Here is a 17,204-nt window from a genome sequence, read left to right on the forward strand (position 1 = left end):
TTGATTTTTCATTTTAATTGTTCGGAATAAGAAAAACTTTTGTGAACTTCTTAGAGAATAGTAGGAGACTAAGATTGCTATTTGTTAGTTACGAGTCGGCATCTTGCCTTGGCTGGCCCTGGCAGTGATTTGCTATCATGTAGAGAGCTTTCATTTGTGAGCTCCAAGATCCTTTGAAATTTGCCCAAGTGGTATGTAGCCCCTAGATGAAATGATGAATAAATAATAAGTTACTGCCAATATGTAATAAGGTCAGAATTAATGTGTTGGGCAATTCCAGAAGTATGGCTAAAAATTCTAGCGCTCATACTCAAATGTGTCTATAAATATTATAAAACTTCTAGGAAAAGGCAATAAAATATCCTTTTTCCTTTCGCACTTTCCCTCTTACTACATTATTTTCTCCTTTTTTTTTTGCAATTTTTTCTTCAGTAGTATCACCTTTTAATTTTTCTTCCAATTTTGTTTTGAATATCAAGAGCCTTAGTTTTGATTCACGGTGTGAATGTTCTTTCCTTCTCAATCAAAAACAGTGTTGTAGAACCTGATTGGCACCACAGATCTCTATAGGAGGTTATTGGCACTGCACTGATGTTCTCCCTAGATGTCATTGTGGAACTTAATGAAGTTGCGGGTAGTGATATGAATATATTGATAGACTTCTGTAGTTTCATATGTATTGTCCCTTGTTGCTTCTGTCATTATTAGTGATGTTAATGTGCCTTTTCTTGCAGTCACTTTATACCAGGGGTCAGCAGCCAATGGCATGTGTGCCAAAGGTGGCACACGGTGTGGGCTGAGCAGCTCAGCCCGCTGCCACTTTGGGGCTTTCCACTGCCGGCACCTGCCAGCTGGGGTCCCACTGCTGGTCCCGCTCAGCGCCTACTGCTGGCCTGGGTGACAGAACTCCAGGCTGGCAGGAGCCAGCAGCGGAAGCCCCAGAGCAGGGCAGGCTGAGCCTCTCAACCAGCTGCCGCTCTGGGGTTCCCACTGCTGGACCCTTGCCAGCTGGGGTCCGCCACTGGTCCCACTCAGCGCCCACTGCTGGCCTGGGTGAAGGAACCCCAGGCTGGTGGTGGTGGTGGAGGAACCTTGGCCAGCAAGGGGTCAGCAGCCGGAACCCCAGAGCAGCAAGCTGATTTTTGATGGCACGCAGTGTGGGCTGGGACTGCTCTGCACGCAGTGCGGGCTGGGGCTTTTTGCCACTGGCTTCTGCCAGCTAGGGTCCTAATGCCAGTCCCACTCAGCGCCCACCGCTGGCCTGGGTGAAGGAACCCCAGGTTGGCAGTGGACTGAGACCCTGACTGGCAGGAACCAGCGGCCGAAACCCCAGAGCGGTGGCAGGCTAAGCCACTCAGTCACTGCTCTGGGGTTCTGGCTGCTGGCCCCTAGCCAGCTGGGGTCCCCACCGCAGCCCCGCTCACCTTGCTTCTGGTTGGAGTTCCAGCTCAGGCCCCCTGCCAAACAGAGTCTAGGCCTCCGGCCCTGCTCGGCCCTACCAGCCGCCAGCTCCACTCACCTAGCTGCCGATCTGGGGTTCCAGCCAGTTAACAAATTGATCACTCAGAAGCCTGTGTGCAACTTAAAGTATCCAAATAAGTACCAGACATTAAACTGATAAGAGCGTCATTTTTAATTTAATTTTAAATAAAGCTTCTGAAACATTTTGAAAACCTTGTTTACTTTTAATATATAACCAAACTACTGTTATGCATATAGACTTATAGAGAGACCTTCTAAAAACATTAAAATTAGAGTGTATACATGAAGACTCGGCACACCACCGCTGAAAGATTGATGACCCCTGCTTTATACAATTACAGTAACTCCCCACTTAACGTCATCTCGCTTAATGTTGTTTTGATCTTGCGTCCCTGCTCAGTTATAGAACATGCTCCATTTAAAGTTGTGCAATGCTTTGCTATAACGTCCTTTGGCTGCCTGCTTTGTCCACAGCTGGCAGCTCCCCTACCCCCTCCCTTCCCCCCTGTGCAGACCCTGCGGATCAGCGCCTTCCACCACCACCTCTCCATGCCTCCTGCCTGCGGCAGTCAGCTGGCTTGCAGTGTTCAGGAGGGAGAGGAGAGGAGTGAGGACTCAGCGCGCGGGCTCCCCCTGCCTCCCGAATGCCGTACACCAGCTGATTGCTGTGGGCAGGAGGCAGGGGGGAGCAGGGGAGAGCCTTTGCCGAGTTCTCACTCCTCCCCCTCCCTTGCCCCCTCAACATGTCAAACCAGCTGATTGCTGTGGGCAGGAGGGGGGAGTGAGGATGCGGTGTGCAGAATAGAGAGTGGGGGGAGAAGAGGCGGGTTAAGGGTGGGCGCTTGGGGAAAGGGGGGGCATGGGTGGGCTGAGGGTTGAGCCCCTGGTGCTTACAGAGTTGGGGAAGCTGCTGCTGTGCACCGTGCTTCTACTAGCCTACGGCACCTTCAGCCTCCTTGCCTGACTCATTGTCTCCAGTGCCAGTGGGCTGTGCCCGTGTGGGGTAAGGCGGGGGCACATCTCAACTATTTTACTGTACTGCATGGCAAAAATTTTTCCCCTGAAATCTTAACGCCCCTACTCCCCATTTACATTCATTCTTATAGGGGAATTGGATTCACTTAACATTGTTTCATTTAGTCGCATTTTTCAGGAATGTAACTACAATATTAAGAGAGCAGTTACTGTATGTGGTATTGCACAGCCTTATCTAATGATAAACCAAGTTTTAAGTTCAGGGTGTCTGAACTGCTGCAGAATTTACTTGGGGCTAATGCCTGTAACAAGATCTCATATGTCAAAGATCCATTTCAGCTATATGTCTGATGTTCTAGAAACTTCTTTCTTGGTGATACATATTTTATGTTTCCTTTGAGGCCACTTCTTATGAAAATGTGGTTGTGTTTTTTTTTGTTTTTTGTTTTTGTTTTTTTTAACCTTCTCACAGGAACAAAACCTAAATACTTGTATTTTTTCATTTTATAAATTATAAGTAAAAGCAAAGAAATATGAAATATTGTATGTAATGGTGCACATCTTGCTTTTCAGACCAGAATCTGTAGAAGCTAGCCCTGTGGTAGTCGAAAAATCAAACAGTTATCCACACCAGTTATATACCAGCAGTTCTCATCACTCTCACAGTTACATTGGTTTGCCTTATGCGGTAAGTTTAGAACTTTGAGTATTTGTGTGAGGTTCCAACTTTTTTAATCAAATTGTTTTGAGGCACATTTAAAGTTCCAGATTGTATGTGGATGGGGAAGAGGGGGTCACTTAAAAGCCAGATATACAAAAAGACAAACATAGTTTTTAGAGTTCTGTTTAATGCTCTTTTACTGTTTGTAATGCTCAGAATCTTAAACTTTCCATTCCAGTTTTGTTCTTTTCTGTTGAATAAACATTTGCTTTGCTCAAATGAGCTTCTGAGTGTGTGTATATAGAGCCTGTGTAGGCAATGTTCAATACTGCTGCTGATGCAGTAGTAGTAAAATCTAGTGTTTGCAACTGTGCTTCCAGAATGATTTGATATTGGTACATAAACAGACACTTACTTTTCAAGCTGCTTTATCTCCCTTTTCTTGTTTGTGTAAAGTTAAATGTGGATTTAGATATCTAGGAACCTACATAACTGATCTTAGTTTAAAAAGTTCAGTGGGAGCTGCTGGAATCACAGCATTTTTGAAGTGTAGGGCATTATGTAGGTGTTTAAATGTGAATTTAGGAGCATAACTTTGGGCTTCTGTTTTTGAATGTTTTCATTCTGGCTATGAATTTAGAAACCCGACTTCCAAACAAAAGTGGGTATAAGAATCCTTCTGAAGAGTTTGAAAATGAATATTGGTTATTGTGTAGATCCATGTCAAGATAACTGTGGGTTTTTCAAAAAATCATGCAGGACCATAACTATGGTGCTCGTCCTCCTCCAACGCCTCCAGCATCTCCTCCTCCATCAGTTCTTATCAGCAAGAATGAAGTAGGCATATTTACCACTCCCAATTTTGATGAAACTTCCAGTGCTACTACCATCAGCACATCAGAGGATGGAAGCTATGGAACTGATATTACCAGGTGCATTTGTGGCTTTACCCATGATGATGGATACATGATTTGTTGTGACAAATGCAGGTAAAATATTTTATATGAATTAAGACGTTAATACATATGTACATGTTTTTATTTTTTAATCAAACTGTAGTAGTAAGCAGTTTTGAAATAACTAATTGCTTTAGATTGTGTTCAATTTTAGGGTAGGGGAACCGCCATCAAAACAGAGGCTCTTCCAAGTGTAATATAGGCCATGTAACTGTCTTAATCAGCAAAATAGAAGTTCAAGGAGGGAAAGAGTTTCACGCTTTGTTCTAATCTGCTGTTTTGTGTCTGATTGCTCCATTGTAAATATTTAGGAGTCTACTCTTCTGTCAGTAGTGGGGTGGGGCTTTTTGCAGGCTGTTCACGTTATCCATTAAATTCAGTCTAGTCCAACGTTTCTCAAATGCGGCCACCAGGGGCTTTTCGTGCGACCACAGCCTCCTGGGCAGTGATAGGGGGTGGGGAAAACAAACATACAAATACCACTTTTCACATAAATAGATTTACTTGCTGGCAAGTCTTTTGCCTTTACAAAACAAAACAAAACAAAACAAAAAAAAACAGAAGACAAGAACATGCAAAGCATGTTATTTGTTTTGATTTTGTTTAGGTCCAGTAAAGAATAGAGACAGTGGTACATTATTTTTATTATAGAGTCTGCAATAAAAATCTACTTAAATTACAATTTGGACATGTATATGTGCATATTTATTTGTTTTTCCTAAAATTAATGAAGTAGTTAGGAAAAATAGTCAGAGCAGCCATCAGCAAGAATTGGGGGCCGCACTATTGAGGCCACCAAAATATTTCTTGAGACACCGCTTGGTCTAGTCCTTTGGAAGGCATACATACTTTCATGTTCTGGTTAATGGAAAATATTAGCACACTATCTTATCAACCTAAATACTGTACACGAAAACTAAATATTTCTATTAGTGGTGAATATTACGTGTAACACTTGACAAGAAATGTTTTAAGAACAATTTAAAAAAACATGTTGTTGTGTTATGAAGACATTGCTGTCAAGACCTGCTGAGATGCACTAATGAATTTACTAAAAACTGTTTTCTTCTGCAACATTCACTTAGTTTCAGTGCAATGTCTTATGCTCTGGCGGTTCTAATAATGCTTACTCTTTCTATATTTTTAAAGTGCTGAAGGAGGAGCATTTTGTAGAGGAGAAATGTGGCTGAGGGTGCAGTGAGAGTCAAGAAACTACTATTGGGATGGAAATGCAGAGGGATCAGTGGAATGTAAAAGAAGTAGTCAGGTAGTGGGATCAGGGGGTGGGGTAGGGCGATAATTCAGAGAAAGCAATTTGTGTATTGCTTTAGGGATAGCACAAGCCATATAGAAAATGACTTTGGAAATACGCTTCTTCTTTGAGTTGATGCAGCTGTGTATTCCACTTAGATGTGTGCGTGCTCAGTGCAATGGAACTGGATAACTTTGCCTAGCAGTACCCATAGAGGGGCAGCACTTGCGCATTGTGGCCATACCCCCTCCCCTGGCTATATGAGGAATTGCTGCTTGGGCCCCCCTCTGTACCTTCTTACCACCCGTGGCTGGAGTCAGAGTTCTGTGTGGTTTTCATCCCACAGTCCCTCTATCTATTGACTTTTCTAGTTGTATATAGTTAATTAGTATCCTTAGTATAGTGTTAGTTAGATTTCGTGTGTGTTAGATATAATTTAAGTATTTCCCTGGTGATGCCCTCACCAGGTTTAAACATCGTCTGTCATATGGGGGAGCGATCCCCAGGAGTGATCGCAATGTAGTGCTTGCTGTGCTTAAGTGAAGCCTACATCAAGGAGCTATGTTCGATTTGCAGATGATTCACAGAAAAGACTCAGTGAATGGTCATTATGAAGGTGTATCTTAGGAAGAAAGAAATCCATATCTTCCTGTATCTGGATGCCTCGTTACTGAGGGGCGGGTCCAGAGAGGAAGCTTTGTCATATCAACACTATACTGTACTTGCTCGATCATCTGGTTCTTATCCTAAACACTGGGAAGTCAATTTTGGTTCCCACTCAGAAAATCGAGTTCATTGGGCCCTAACAGACTTAACAAGTTCAAGAGCTTTTCTGCTGACTGACTGTTTTCAAGTGATTTGCCACTTTTTGCCTCAGTCTGCAGTCTCAGCCTTCCATGACAGTTCAGATGTGCTTGGGGCTCTTGGGCCACATGTCCACTTGCACACAGGTGAGCCAGTTCACAGGGTTTCACCTTTGCCCCCTCCAAATGTGGCTTTGGATGGTTTACCATCCAACTATTTACCCCTTGGTCAGATTCGTCTGCCTTCCTCAACTGTTCATGGACTCCCCGCTGTGGTGGACATGGTCTAGAGATCATTTGCCAGTGTATTCTCTTCATCTGGTCCTTGTCAACTAGGTTTGCTGTTGCCAATGCCTCCTTAATGGGTTGGGGAGTACATCTGCGGTCACTGAAAGTACAAGGTCTGTGGTTAGAGCCGAAGTCCTCACTGCATATCAACATGGTGGAGCTTCGGGCCATCTACAATTCATGTCCTGCTTTTCTGGACTGTTTCAGGGTCTCAGTGGTTTTCATACTTACTGATAATATTACGGCATTCTATTATGTGAACTAGCAAGGGGGAGCACACTCCAGGATGCTCAGCCAAGAGGCAATCAGGTTGTGACAGTTTTGCATTGAGGAGAGCATTTCACTGATAGCCAACTACCTGGATTCCAGAGTCATTTTGAAGACCATCTCAGCAGGAATTTCTTCCTGAGTCACAAGTGGTCTGAAGACAAGGCCATCTTTGCAAATTGAGGCATTCTGATGATTGACTCGTTTGCAGTGAGGGACAACAGGAAATGTCACCTGTTCTGCTCTCAAGGGGTCCTTAGTCTGGGCTCCTGTCTGACCCTTTCTATCTCAGCTGGCACTTGGCTCTCCTTTACATTTTTCCCCAATCCCATTCATTCCACTGGTCAGTCTCAAGCTGAAGGCAGATCAGGCCAAGCTCATTCTTGTTTCCCCAGTGTGACTGAGGCAGTGCTAGTTCTCTGACTTGTGCTGTCAATTCAACCTCCCATGCCCTTTACTCTCCACCCCAAACTACTCACACAGAATCACAGTCACACATTATGTCCTGTTCTCAGCTCCCTGCATCTCATGGTGTGGCTACTTTGCGGCTAAATTAGGAGGAAGAGCAGTATTTGGAAGCTGTTTAGCAGGCCTTACTCAAAAGTAGAAAGATCTCTATCAGAATGGCCTAGTCAGTGAAATGGAAGCTGGTTTGGTGTGTCATTTGCCCATGGAATTCAGCCGACACTGGCTTCTATCCAGAATATCTTGGAGTACCTGCTGTGCTTTCAAGTTGTTGGGACTTGAGCTTAATTCATTGACAGCGTATCTTGCAGCGATATTTTTTTCATTCTCCTCTTCAGGGAAGTTTGGTCTTCTCCAATAATATGGTAGCAAGATTCTTAAAAGGACTACTTTTGTCTCCATTCTCCAATCTGGAGAGCTGATTCTTCTGTGGGAAGTTAATGTGGTACTAACGGCTTTAATAGGACCTCCTTTCAAACCCATGGCATCTTATCTGTGTCCACTTTTGTGGCTGAAAACTGCATTCCTGGTAGCAGTAGCATCCAGAAGAAGATTGTGAGAGTTGCAGGCTCTGATGGCAGGGCCTCCTTATACACAGTTCTCTAAGGGCAAAGTGACTTTAGATGAAAATTTTGGGTGTGATTTGTGAAGTGGTTTCTCAGTTTCATTTGAACCAGGCGGTGTATTTACCTGTATTTTCTCAAAAGCGACATTCATCTCCGGAGCAACAATGTCTCCATACATTAGATTGTAGGCGACGTCTAGCCTTCTATCTGGACAGGACTAAACCATTTCGTGCTTTGCCTTGCCTCGCCTCTTTGTCATATGCAGATTGTATGAAGGGTCAAGTGGTCCTTTCACAGGCCTGGTCTACACTACGCTGTTAAACTGATTTTGACAGCGTTAAATCGATTTAACGCTGCACCCGTCCACACTACACTGCTCTTTATATCAATTTAAAGGGCTCTTTAAATCGATTTCTGTACTCCTACAAAACGAGAGGAGTAATGCTAAAATCGATATTACTATATCGGAATAGTGTTAGTGTGGACGGAAATCGACATTATTGGCCTCATTATTTTACAGTAGCTACCCACAGTGCACTGCTCCAGAAATCGATGCTAGCCTCGGACCGTGGACGCACACCACCGAATTAATGTGCCTAGTGTGGACGCGCACAATCGACTTTATATTATCTGGTTTATAAAATCGGTTTAAGCTAATTGGAATTTATCCTATAGTGTAGATGTAGCCACAGACTGTCTCTAAATGAATAACATCCTGTATCAAAACTCTGTATGAAATAGCTTCAGCTATGCCTCCTCAGCAGATGCGAGCTCATTGTATAAGAGCTAAAACAACATCAGTAGTGTTCCTTAATGACATCTCAGTACTGGACATTTTCAGAGTGCTACATGGTCATCCATCCATACATTTATGAACCACTATTCCTTTACTGCATTTTTCAAGGCGGATGCAAGTTTTGATAAGGCAGTCCTGCACTTGTTGTTTTGGTAGACTCCAAGCCCTGCGTCCCAGGATGGGTACTGCTTGTGAGTCACCTAAGTGGAATGGCTGCATCTAGTCGAAGAAGAAATGGTCGCTTACTGTAACTGTGGTTCTTTGAGATGTGATGTAGACATGTATTCCGTGACCCACTCTCTATCCTCTTTGCATTGTAGTTTAGTTTTTGGGCATTTGGTGTGAAAGAATTAGGGGAGTGGGGGAGGAAATTGGGGCAGTGCCACCTCATATAGCCAGGGGAGAGTCTGTGGTCACAAGGTGCGAGTGTCGACCCTCCATTGGTATGTCTAGGCAAAATTATTTGGCTCCAATGGGCTGGGCGTGCACACACCTAAGTGGAATACATGTCTCCATCACATCTTGAAGAACCAAAGTTGCATTAAGTAACCATTTCTTTTGACCGAACATGTCCAGTGTGCCACTGTCACTAAAAAAAAGTGTCAATCTTAAATGCATTAATTTCAGAAGACTATACACATGGAATATTTATTTTTTTCAGTGTTTGGCAGCACATTGACTGCATGGGGATTGACAGGCAGCATATTCCTGATATCTATCTGTGTGAACGTTGTCAACCTAGGTGAGTAGCATATGGCTAATAATAGTGTGTGCATGCAATTTTAAATTCTAACTAGAATATTAGAGACTATAAAATGAATAAGTTGCCTTTTAAATATGTTGATTTATTGAAAGTGAGTCTATCACAAAGTAGCAAGCACGTTCTGTGTTATAAAGAAGCATACCAAACATGTTAACAAATAAAATTCTTGAAGTGTTAAGCAGAAAACTTGAAAGAGATTTGCATCTGTTGCTAGGTCATCTGGAAGTAAAACAACTAATTAAATACCTCATCCACTGTTATTTCTTTGTTTCGGTCTTCATTACAGAGAGTGTAGTGGGAAAATGCCTTCTCTTTTCAGGTGATAAAGATCAGACGTTGTCAAACTGAGGTTTTAAGAGGAGATGCTGGAAAAGCTGTTAAATCAAAGGGCAACAAGTCACTAGGACTAAATGGCATAAACCTAACAATGAGTAACAAATATGAAATTGTCTTAGTTAGTTGGAAGACAGCAAATGTTAGAACTACCTTTACTGAGGGTGATCCAGGAGTATAATAGGAGCCTACCTGATGTGATTCTGGACCTGTTAGCTGTTGTGGTTCTCTCACCAGGGTTTGGCTGCTAAGGTGATTTAACCCTCCAGCCAAGTCATGAGAAGTCCACCCTTTCTAGGTATCAAGTGCAAACAACAGAAAGTGTCTTTTACGCACATCTTAAGCTGAGCACCATGGCAAGTATCTATGGCACAGGTACAGCTGACCAACCTTCTTTAAGTGCCAACTCGCCCTGTGACACAGGGATTAAAGAACAGTGAGTCCTGTTTCAGTCCAAGTATGTTGGTTGAGGGAATAATGAAAGAAATGTGCTATGATAGGCACACACTGCACAGCTTTTGTAAAAAAGTAAATCATGTCACCCCAAAATGGTAGCTAAGAGGAGGAGAAATGATAAATCTAATTTATTTGGGCTTGCAAAAGGTTTTTCAAAGTTCCTCACAAAAGGCTGTGAAGGGAGTAGGGTAAGAAATTAGGCTTTTTTTCTTCTTTGCTGTATTAAATAGATCTGAGGGGTTTTTTTTTTGTTTTTTTTAACGGAGGGGATGGAGTTTGTACCTGTAAATGGGATATGGGTTTTTGTTGTGTGTTTAGTTTTTTTTTCTTTGGAAATTCAAATCCTTTCCAGGCTGAAAGGTCGAGATTCATAAGGGGAATTTAGGTGCGGCAATGGTTAGCATTGGAGCACTGAACTTTTTGGTGACCTGCTTCCTAGTTGAATTCACAAACCCAAGTTACACACCCATATTCCCTATATAATGTCTAGGGAGAGTTAGGTTCCTAAGAAGGGGATTCACAAAAGCCATTATGCTGAGCAGAGAGCTGCCTAAGTTAGCAGTAGGAAATGCAGAGGAGATGGTTAAGTAGGGACTTGAACCCAGGTCTCTCGCTTCCAGATGAGTGCCCTAACATCTGAGTTATGGAGTGTTCTGGGTTGAGGGTCTTAATCTCTCCTGTTCCACTGTGACTAAATAATTAAATATTCATTGGGTCAGAGAGAAAATGAGTGACTCTATAGCTAATTGGTTAGGGCCCTCCATGTGAGAGTTGGGAAACCCAGGTTCCAGTCCCCTTTCTCCAGTGAGTGAAGTATTTTCTATAAAGAGGAACAACTTCAGCAGGCAGATTGAGATATCTACCCCAGAATACCCCTTAGCCAAGTGGTTAGGGCAGTCATCTAGGGTTCAAATCCCTGCTCCACATCTGGTAGAGCAGGGATTTGAACCTGGGTCTCATACATCCTGGGTGAATACTATAACCACTGGGCTATAGTGGGGCACTAGCGCCACCTGTCTTGTGGGTGAGGTAGGCTTGCACTGAGTGCGCCTAGTGGATTGGGCCCTGAAGGTAAGATAGGCAAGGGAACACCAAGTTTGTGAATACCACTAGAGCATAGGCATGAATTAAGCATTGAGCTGCTGGGTGGTGTCAGGACTTAGGCAGCTTTGTGCAGGCCCAGGTGCTGAAGTTTTGGCATCTTGAGGATTTTACTGTTGGTAACGTATCCACCTAGGACTTTAGGTTCCTACAGCAGGGGTGGGCAAATTTTTTGGCCTGAGGACCACATCGAGTTTCGGAAATTTTATGGAGCCCCAGTTAGGGGAGGCTATGCCTCCTCAAACAGCCAGGTGTGGCCTGGCCCTGCCCCCTATCTGACACACCCCCGCCCCCCTCGCTTCTCAGCCTCTGACGGTTTTCCTCTCCTCCCCCACCCCCCCAGCCTGCTGCCCCATCCAACCCTTCCTGTTCCCTGATGGACCCCCTGGGACCTTCCCCCCCACCCCTTTCTGTTCCCTGCTGCTCCATCCAACTCCTCCTCACATTCAGGATTGCCCCCAGGGAGCCCTGCCCCATCCAACCACCTTTTCTGCCTGTCCCCTGACTGCCCCCCTTCACCCCATCGAACCCCACCTTTCCTTCCTGACTGCCCCCCTGGGACCCCTGCCCCCATTCAACCCCTGTTCTCTACCCCCTGACTGCCATCCCGAACTCCCCTTCCTTCTATTCAACCCCCCCACTCCCTGCCCCCTTATCACGCTGTCTGGAGTGCTGGTGGTGCTACAGCTGCGCTGCCTAGCTGGAGCCAGCCATGCCACCGCGCAGCACAGAGCACCAGGTCAGGCCAGGCTCTGCAGCTGTCCTGCCCCAGGAGCTCGCAGCCCTGCCACCCAGAGCATTGTGCCGGCAGCGCAGTGAGCTGAGGCTGTGGAGAGGGGGAACAGCGGCGGAGGAGCCGGAGGCTAGCCTCCCAGGCCAGGAGCTCAGGCCGGGCAGGAGGGTTCCGCAGGCCATAGTTTGCCCACCTCTGTCCTACAGGATCGGACAGCAGCCAAGCAGTGGTTTTGTGAATACCATTGGCATCTAAATGTTGGATGTAGGTAACCTAAGTCCCTTGTGAATCTAGCCTGAAGCGTCCATGGTAGCTGGAGAACTAGAGAAGCTGTATCACAAAAGTCAAGATGATAAAAACAGAACAATTGAGATAGGGAAGAATTTTTTACAGTTCAAAACTGTGTTTTGTTATCACCTATTCAACTTTCATGACTGACCAAACTTTTGAATAAAGTATATCTTAAAAATTCAACACCTCCACCCCATCAGATAAATGGTAGAGCTTATAATAAACATGCAGTTAGACCTGGTGGTTCTTCAGCAAAACCATGGAAAACCAGATTTGGCATTTCTGAAATGTTTGAGAATTTTTGCTTCCTTTTTATCTTGAACTCTTTTGACCCCATTTACATCTTAATTTGTTCAAGTTTCTTTTGAGGTATCTTGTCAAAAGCCTTTTGAAAGTCTAAATAAATTATGTCAAGTGGTTCTGCTTTCTCCGCTATTTTATTGACACTTTCCAAAGAATTCTGGTTATTGAGTCATGATTTTCCTTTGCCAAAACTGATTGAACCCTATCACAACATGGTCTTCCAGTTGTTTTAGTTATTCCATTTTTAATCATTGTTTTGACCAATTTCCCATTTAAAGATGGGAATTCTGTAATTTCAGGGATCAGCTTAAGAGGTTCTAAATATGGATACAACATTTGCTACCTTGTCAAGTGAGTTAGATGAGACTGGCACTTTGGGATACTATTATGCACAGATCATACTGTTGTATAATGAAACAGTGAACCAACTACATTTTTATGCATTACAGCATCCACCTACTGACTGATCATTACAGAATAAATAAGTAGTGTGTGCACTGATTACTGTAATTGTTTCATGTTTGGCTCCGTTTTGTACCTAGGTTCAACCACTTAGAAATGTTCTGTCGTGTTGACTAAACTGTTTGTTGAAAATTTTTTGTTTTATGCAGAAGTTTAGATAAGGAAAGGGCAGTGCTGCTGCAGCGAAGAAAAAGGGAAAACATGTCAGGTGGGTACAAAGAAAATGTAATACACTTATTAAAATGTCATATAATGTACTGAATGTTTCAAGGAACTGTAAAGACCCTGAGAATATTTTTATAGTTCTCCAGTTTGCAGCCTTCCAGGTGCTTTGTAACTAGCATTCTTGCATATAAAATCTGGAATAGAATAAAATATGGTTAAAATATTTCATCTTATCAAACAAAACACATCTTGATTTTATATATGTACTAGTCAGTTATGAAACGCTGTAAGAAATGAGTTTTTTCTATGAGGGATGATCTCCATATGTGTTCCACACGTTGGTCTGCACGCACACCATCTGCCTGAGTTTGGAGATTTTTAGTAAGCAGTGTCCCTTGGCCTGCATGTGCACAGTTCTCCTTGTGCTCCAAACAGAGAGTATAAGAGGCAATGTGGACTGACACGTCTCCAGTTCCTTCTTACTAGTGCATGGTCTCATTCAATCTTCTGTGTCCGCAGCTTCTCCTATTGTTGCTTCTAATTAGTTTGTTAGAATTTCACTCTTAGATTTATAACTTTTAGTATTTAGTAAAGTGTAGCTTTAATTCTCTCCCTGCTGTGGGGAAGCTCTCCCCTGAGGGCAAGGACTATGCCTACAGTCCCAGGTTTAAGAATTGAATTTCTTGCACCTGCTCCTTTTCAGTGAGTGACGAACACCAACACTGCCTTTAGTGTCTTGGTAAGGCTCATTTGTCCACTGAGTGCAGCATTTGCTACTCCTTCCCTCCCTGACTGTGTAAGGGTTGAGAGCTCAGACTCGAAGGGCGGGAGAGAACAGTGAATGGAGAAAGCCATTAGCCCACAGTTGGATCACAACATTGGCCGCAGTCAGAGGTAGCACCCCTGTGAGCGCGACCTCAGGAGCTGAGGCTGCAACTTCCAAGCTTAAAGTCCAAGGTGTCTTATGACAATAAGTGACACACTTACAAGCACAGAGACAGATCCTACTCTGAATCTAGCCTGAAGAGAAAAGATCCCTTTCCCAAGTCAGACAAGCCTTCAGATATGGTCCTAAGGACTGAAGTCTTGGTAAACCTCCTCGGCAGGAAAATGCAACATGCAGGAGTAAGGATCCATCGGTTCCAATCTTTGATCAAGCGTATAAATCACAAAAAAGACCTCCATTGCCATTTTCGTCAACATCCAGATGAGACTCTGCTCTGGTACCAACAAGGCCCCAGAGGAATTTGACATCTGCTGTGACCCGGGAAGTGTCTGATCTGACTGCTCTGACCACCAGTTCACCCTACATCAGAGTGGTCTGAGACCTGCATCTTCCCAAAGGATGTTTTTGCTCTGTTACCTTCAGTCCCCTCTTCTCTCAGGTCTATTCTTATTTAGAGACATTATACCAGAGCAGCGGTTCTCAGTCTGTGGGCCGCATGGAGCCCAACTGGAACTCAGCTGTGTGCTAAAGGCTGGCCTGCAAGGCGGGGTCCAGGTTCTTGGCTGCCCAGCATGGGGGAGATAAGATGCAGTTAGACCCCTGTAGGGTCTGCGGTTGAGGCAGCTGGCAGGCCCTGCGAGCTCCAGGGGGCTGCTGCCCTGCCACCTGGCCCCTGCGGTCCAGGTAACACATTGTGGGCCGCATATTAGGCCCATGATTATAAATAAGTTGACAACCACTGCACCAGAGTAAGATAATCTTCCATCTGCAGACCTGAGTACCCATACTTTGGTACGAATGGTCAGTTGAGAACCAACCTTCTCATTGAATGAGTTGGAGGCCCCAGATGAGCTTCTACTCCTGCATGAGGAGCAAATCTGGATGGAAGCTCCAGGTGATTGGGATTCTGTTGTCCACCCAGGTATGACTTTCCAAGGGACAGATGGTTCCCAGTGCCCCAACGAGTTGAACCCTTGTACTGGTACCCTTTCTCCTACACAAGTCTCCAATTCAGAATTGCTAATTACGAGGCCCTGTTAGCAAAATACAATTTCACCAATTATGTGAAGTTGTTAGAATTCAAAGACAAACTCCCTTAGGGTAGAATCGAATTCCAGAACTTAATTGATTAGGGTAAATCACTAGCCAGAACAAATCTTCAGGCTGTAGATGTTGCTGATACTGCTTCCAGAGCGATGGCTATTGTGGCTATGAGGAGATGATCCTGATTGCAGTCCTCAATTTTTCTGGAGAGGTATAAAGTACCATTGAAGACCTGACCTCTGATTCAGTTAACTATTTTAATGAAAAGACTGATTGGTTTCTTCATTTTTGTAAAGGCTTGATAACATTTATCTTTGAGTATCTATACATCTGTCCCAAAGAGAGAACATCACAAACAGGGGTACAGAAAAAGACCACCTCCTCAACTGTTTTATCATCAGTGCTCTCGCAAACCACTGTGCAAATGACAGAGGGTACAGAGACCGAGGTATGTAGTTTCCTCAACATCTATTGATATACCTCACCCCAACCCACAGCTGAAGGTTTTCTTTTGACAGGACTTTAGAGATCCGTGTTCCTGAATTGATACCTTAGAATCATAGAATATTAGGGTTGGAAAAGACCCCAGGAGGTCATCTATTCCAATCCCCTGATCAAAGCAGGATCAACACCAACTAAATCATCCTAGCCAGGGCTTTGTCAAGCTGAGCCTTAAAAACCTCTAAGGATGGAGATTCCACCATCTCCCTATGTAACCCATTCCAATGCTTCACTACTCTCCTAGTAAAATAGTGTTTCCTAGTATCCAACCTAAACCTCCTCGACTGCAGCTTGACACCATTGCTTCGTGTTCTGTCATCTGCCACCACTGAGAACAGCCTAGCTCCATCCTTTCTGGAACCCCCCTTCAGGTAGCTGAAGGCTGCTATCAAATCCCCCCCACTCTTCTCTTCTGCAGACTAAATAAGATCAGTTCCCTCAGCCTCTCCTCATAAATCATGTGCCCCAGCCCTCTAATCGTTTTCGTTGCCTTCCACTGGACTCTCTCCAATTTGTCCACATCCCTTCTGTAGTGGGGGAACCAAAACTGGACACCATACTCCCGCTGTGGCCTCACCAGTGCAGAATAGAGAGGAATAATCACTTCCCTTGATCTGCTGGCAATGCTTCTACTAATACAGCCCAATATACCGTTAGCCTTCTTGGCAACGGGGCACACTGCTGACTCATATCCAGCTTCTCGTCCTCTGTAATCCCCAGGTCCTTTTCTGCCTGCATGGGATTCTTCCTTCCTAAGTGCAGAACTCTACACTTGTCCTTGTTGAACCTCATCAGATTTGTCTAGGTCACTCTGGATCCTATCCCTACCCTCCAGCTTATCTACCTGTCCCCTTCATCGTAGTGTCATCTGCGAACTTGCTGAGGGTGCAGTTCATCCCGTCATCTAGATCATTAATAAAGATGTTGAACAAAATCGGCCCCAGGACTGACCCCTGGGGCACTCCGCTTGATACTGGCTGCCAACTAGACATCGAGCTGTAGAGCCCAAAAATCTAGCCAGCTTTCTATCCACCTTATAGTCTATTCATCCAATCCATACTACTTTTAACTTTTTGTCAAGAATACTGTGGAGAATATATCAAAAGCTTTGTTAAAGTCAAGATATATCACATCCATCGCTTTCCCCATATACATAGAGCCAGTTACCTAATCATAGAAGGCAGTCAGGTTGATCAGGCATGACTTGCCCTTGGTGAATCCATGTTGACTGTTCCTGATCTCCTTCACTTGGAGATTTTTGCAGCAGTACTCATACTGGCCTTGCATGCGCAGAGCCTGCACGCCTTCCCCTCCTTGCCGGTGGCCGGTCTCCTCAGTTCCTTCTCTGCCGTCCCCGGCTTGAGACGGAGCTCAGCAGACTCGCTAAGAACTTTCTTCCTCTTGTTAAAATTACCCTTCTAGTTAGTTAGTTTGTTAGTCATAGTTACCTTTTTCACTTAAACTTTTTTTTTTTTTTCCCTTTGTTCCTGTCAGCTGCAGCTGCTTCTAACATGCCTGGCTCCTCAGGCTTTAAGCACTGCTCTGCCTGCAAGGAGCCTCTCCTCCTGTCAGACGATCATTCAAAATGTATTAAA

The 17,204-nt window shown here is 44.3% G+C and overlaps 1 protein-coding gene across 2 annotated transcripts in view; it reads left to right on the forward strand.

Annotated features, from left to right (window-relative positions):
- The window catches only part of KMT2E (lysine methyltransferase 2E (inactive)), a 124,672-nt gene that overhangs the window by 34,171 nt on the left and 73,297 nt on the right, over window positions 1–17,204 (forward strand). For both annotated transcript variants that reach the window (XM_075064625.1, XM_075064629.1), the window contains exons 3-6: window positions 3,031–3,145; window positions 3,878–4,107; window positions 9,173–9,253; window positions 13,103–13,161. In XM_075064625.1, the coding sequence (XP_074920726.1) occupies window positions 3,031–3,145; window positions 3,878–4,107; window positions 9,173–9,253; window positions 13,103–13,161 (485 nt within the window). The remainder of the gene's footprint in view (window positions 1–3,030; window positions 3,146–3,877; window positions 4,108–9,172; window positions 9,254–13,102; window positions 13,162–17,204) is intronic.

The sequence above is a fragment of the Chelonoidis abingdonii genome, chromosome 1, assembly GCF_003597395.2.
Source record: "Chelonoidis abingdonii isolate Lonesome George chromosome 1, CheloAbing_2.0, whole genome shotgun sequence".
In the NCBI taxonomy this organism is placed as follows: domain Eukaryota; kingdom Metazoa; phylum Chordata; order Testudines; family Testudinidae; genus Chelonoidis; species Chelonoidis abingdonii.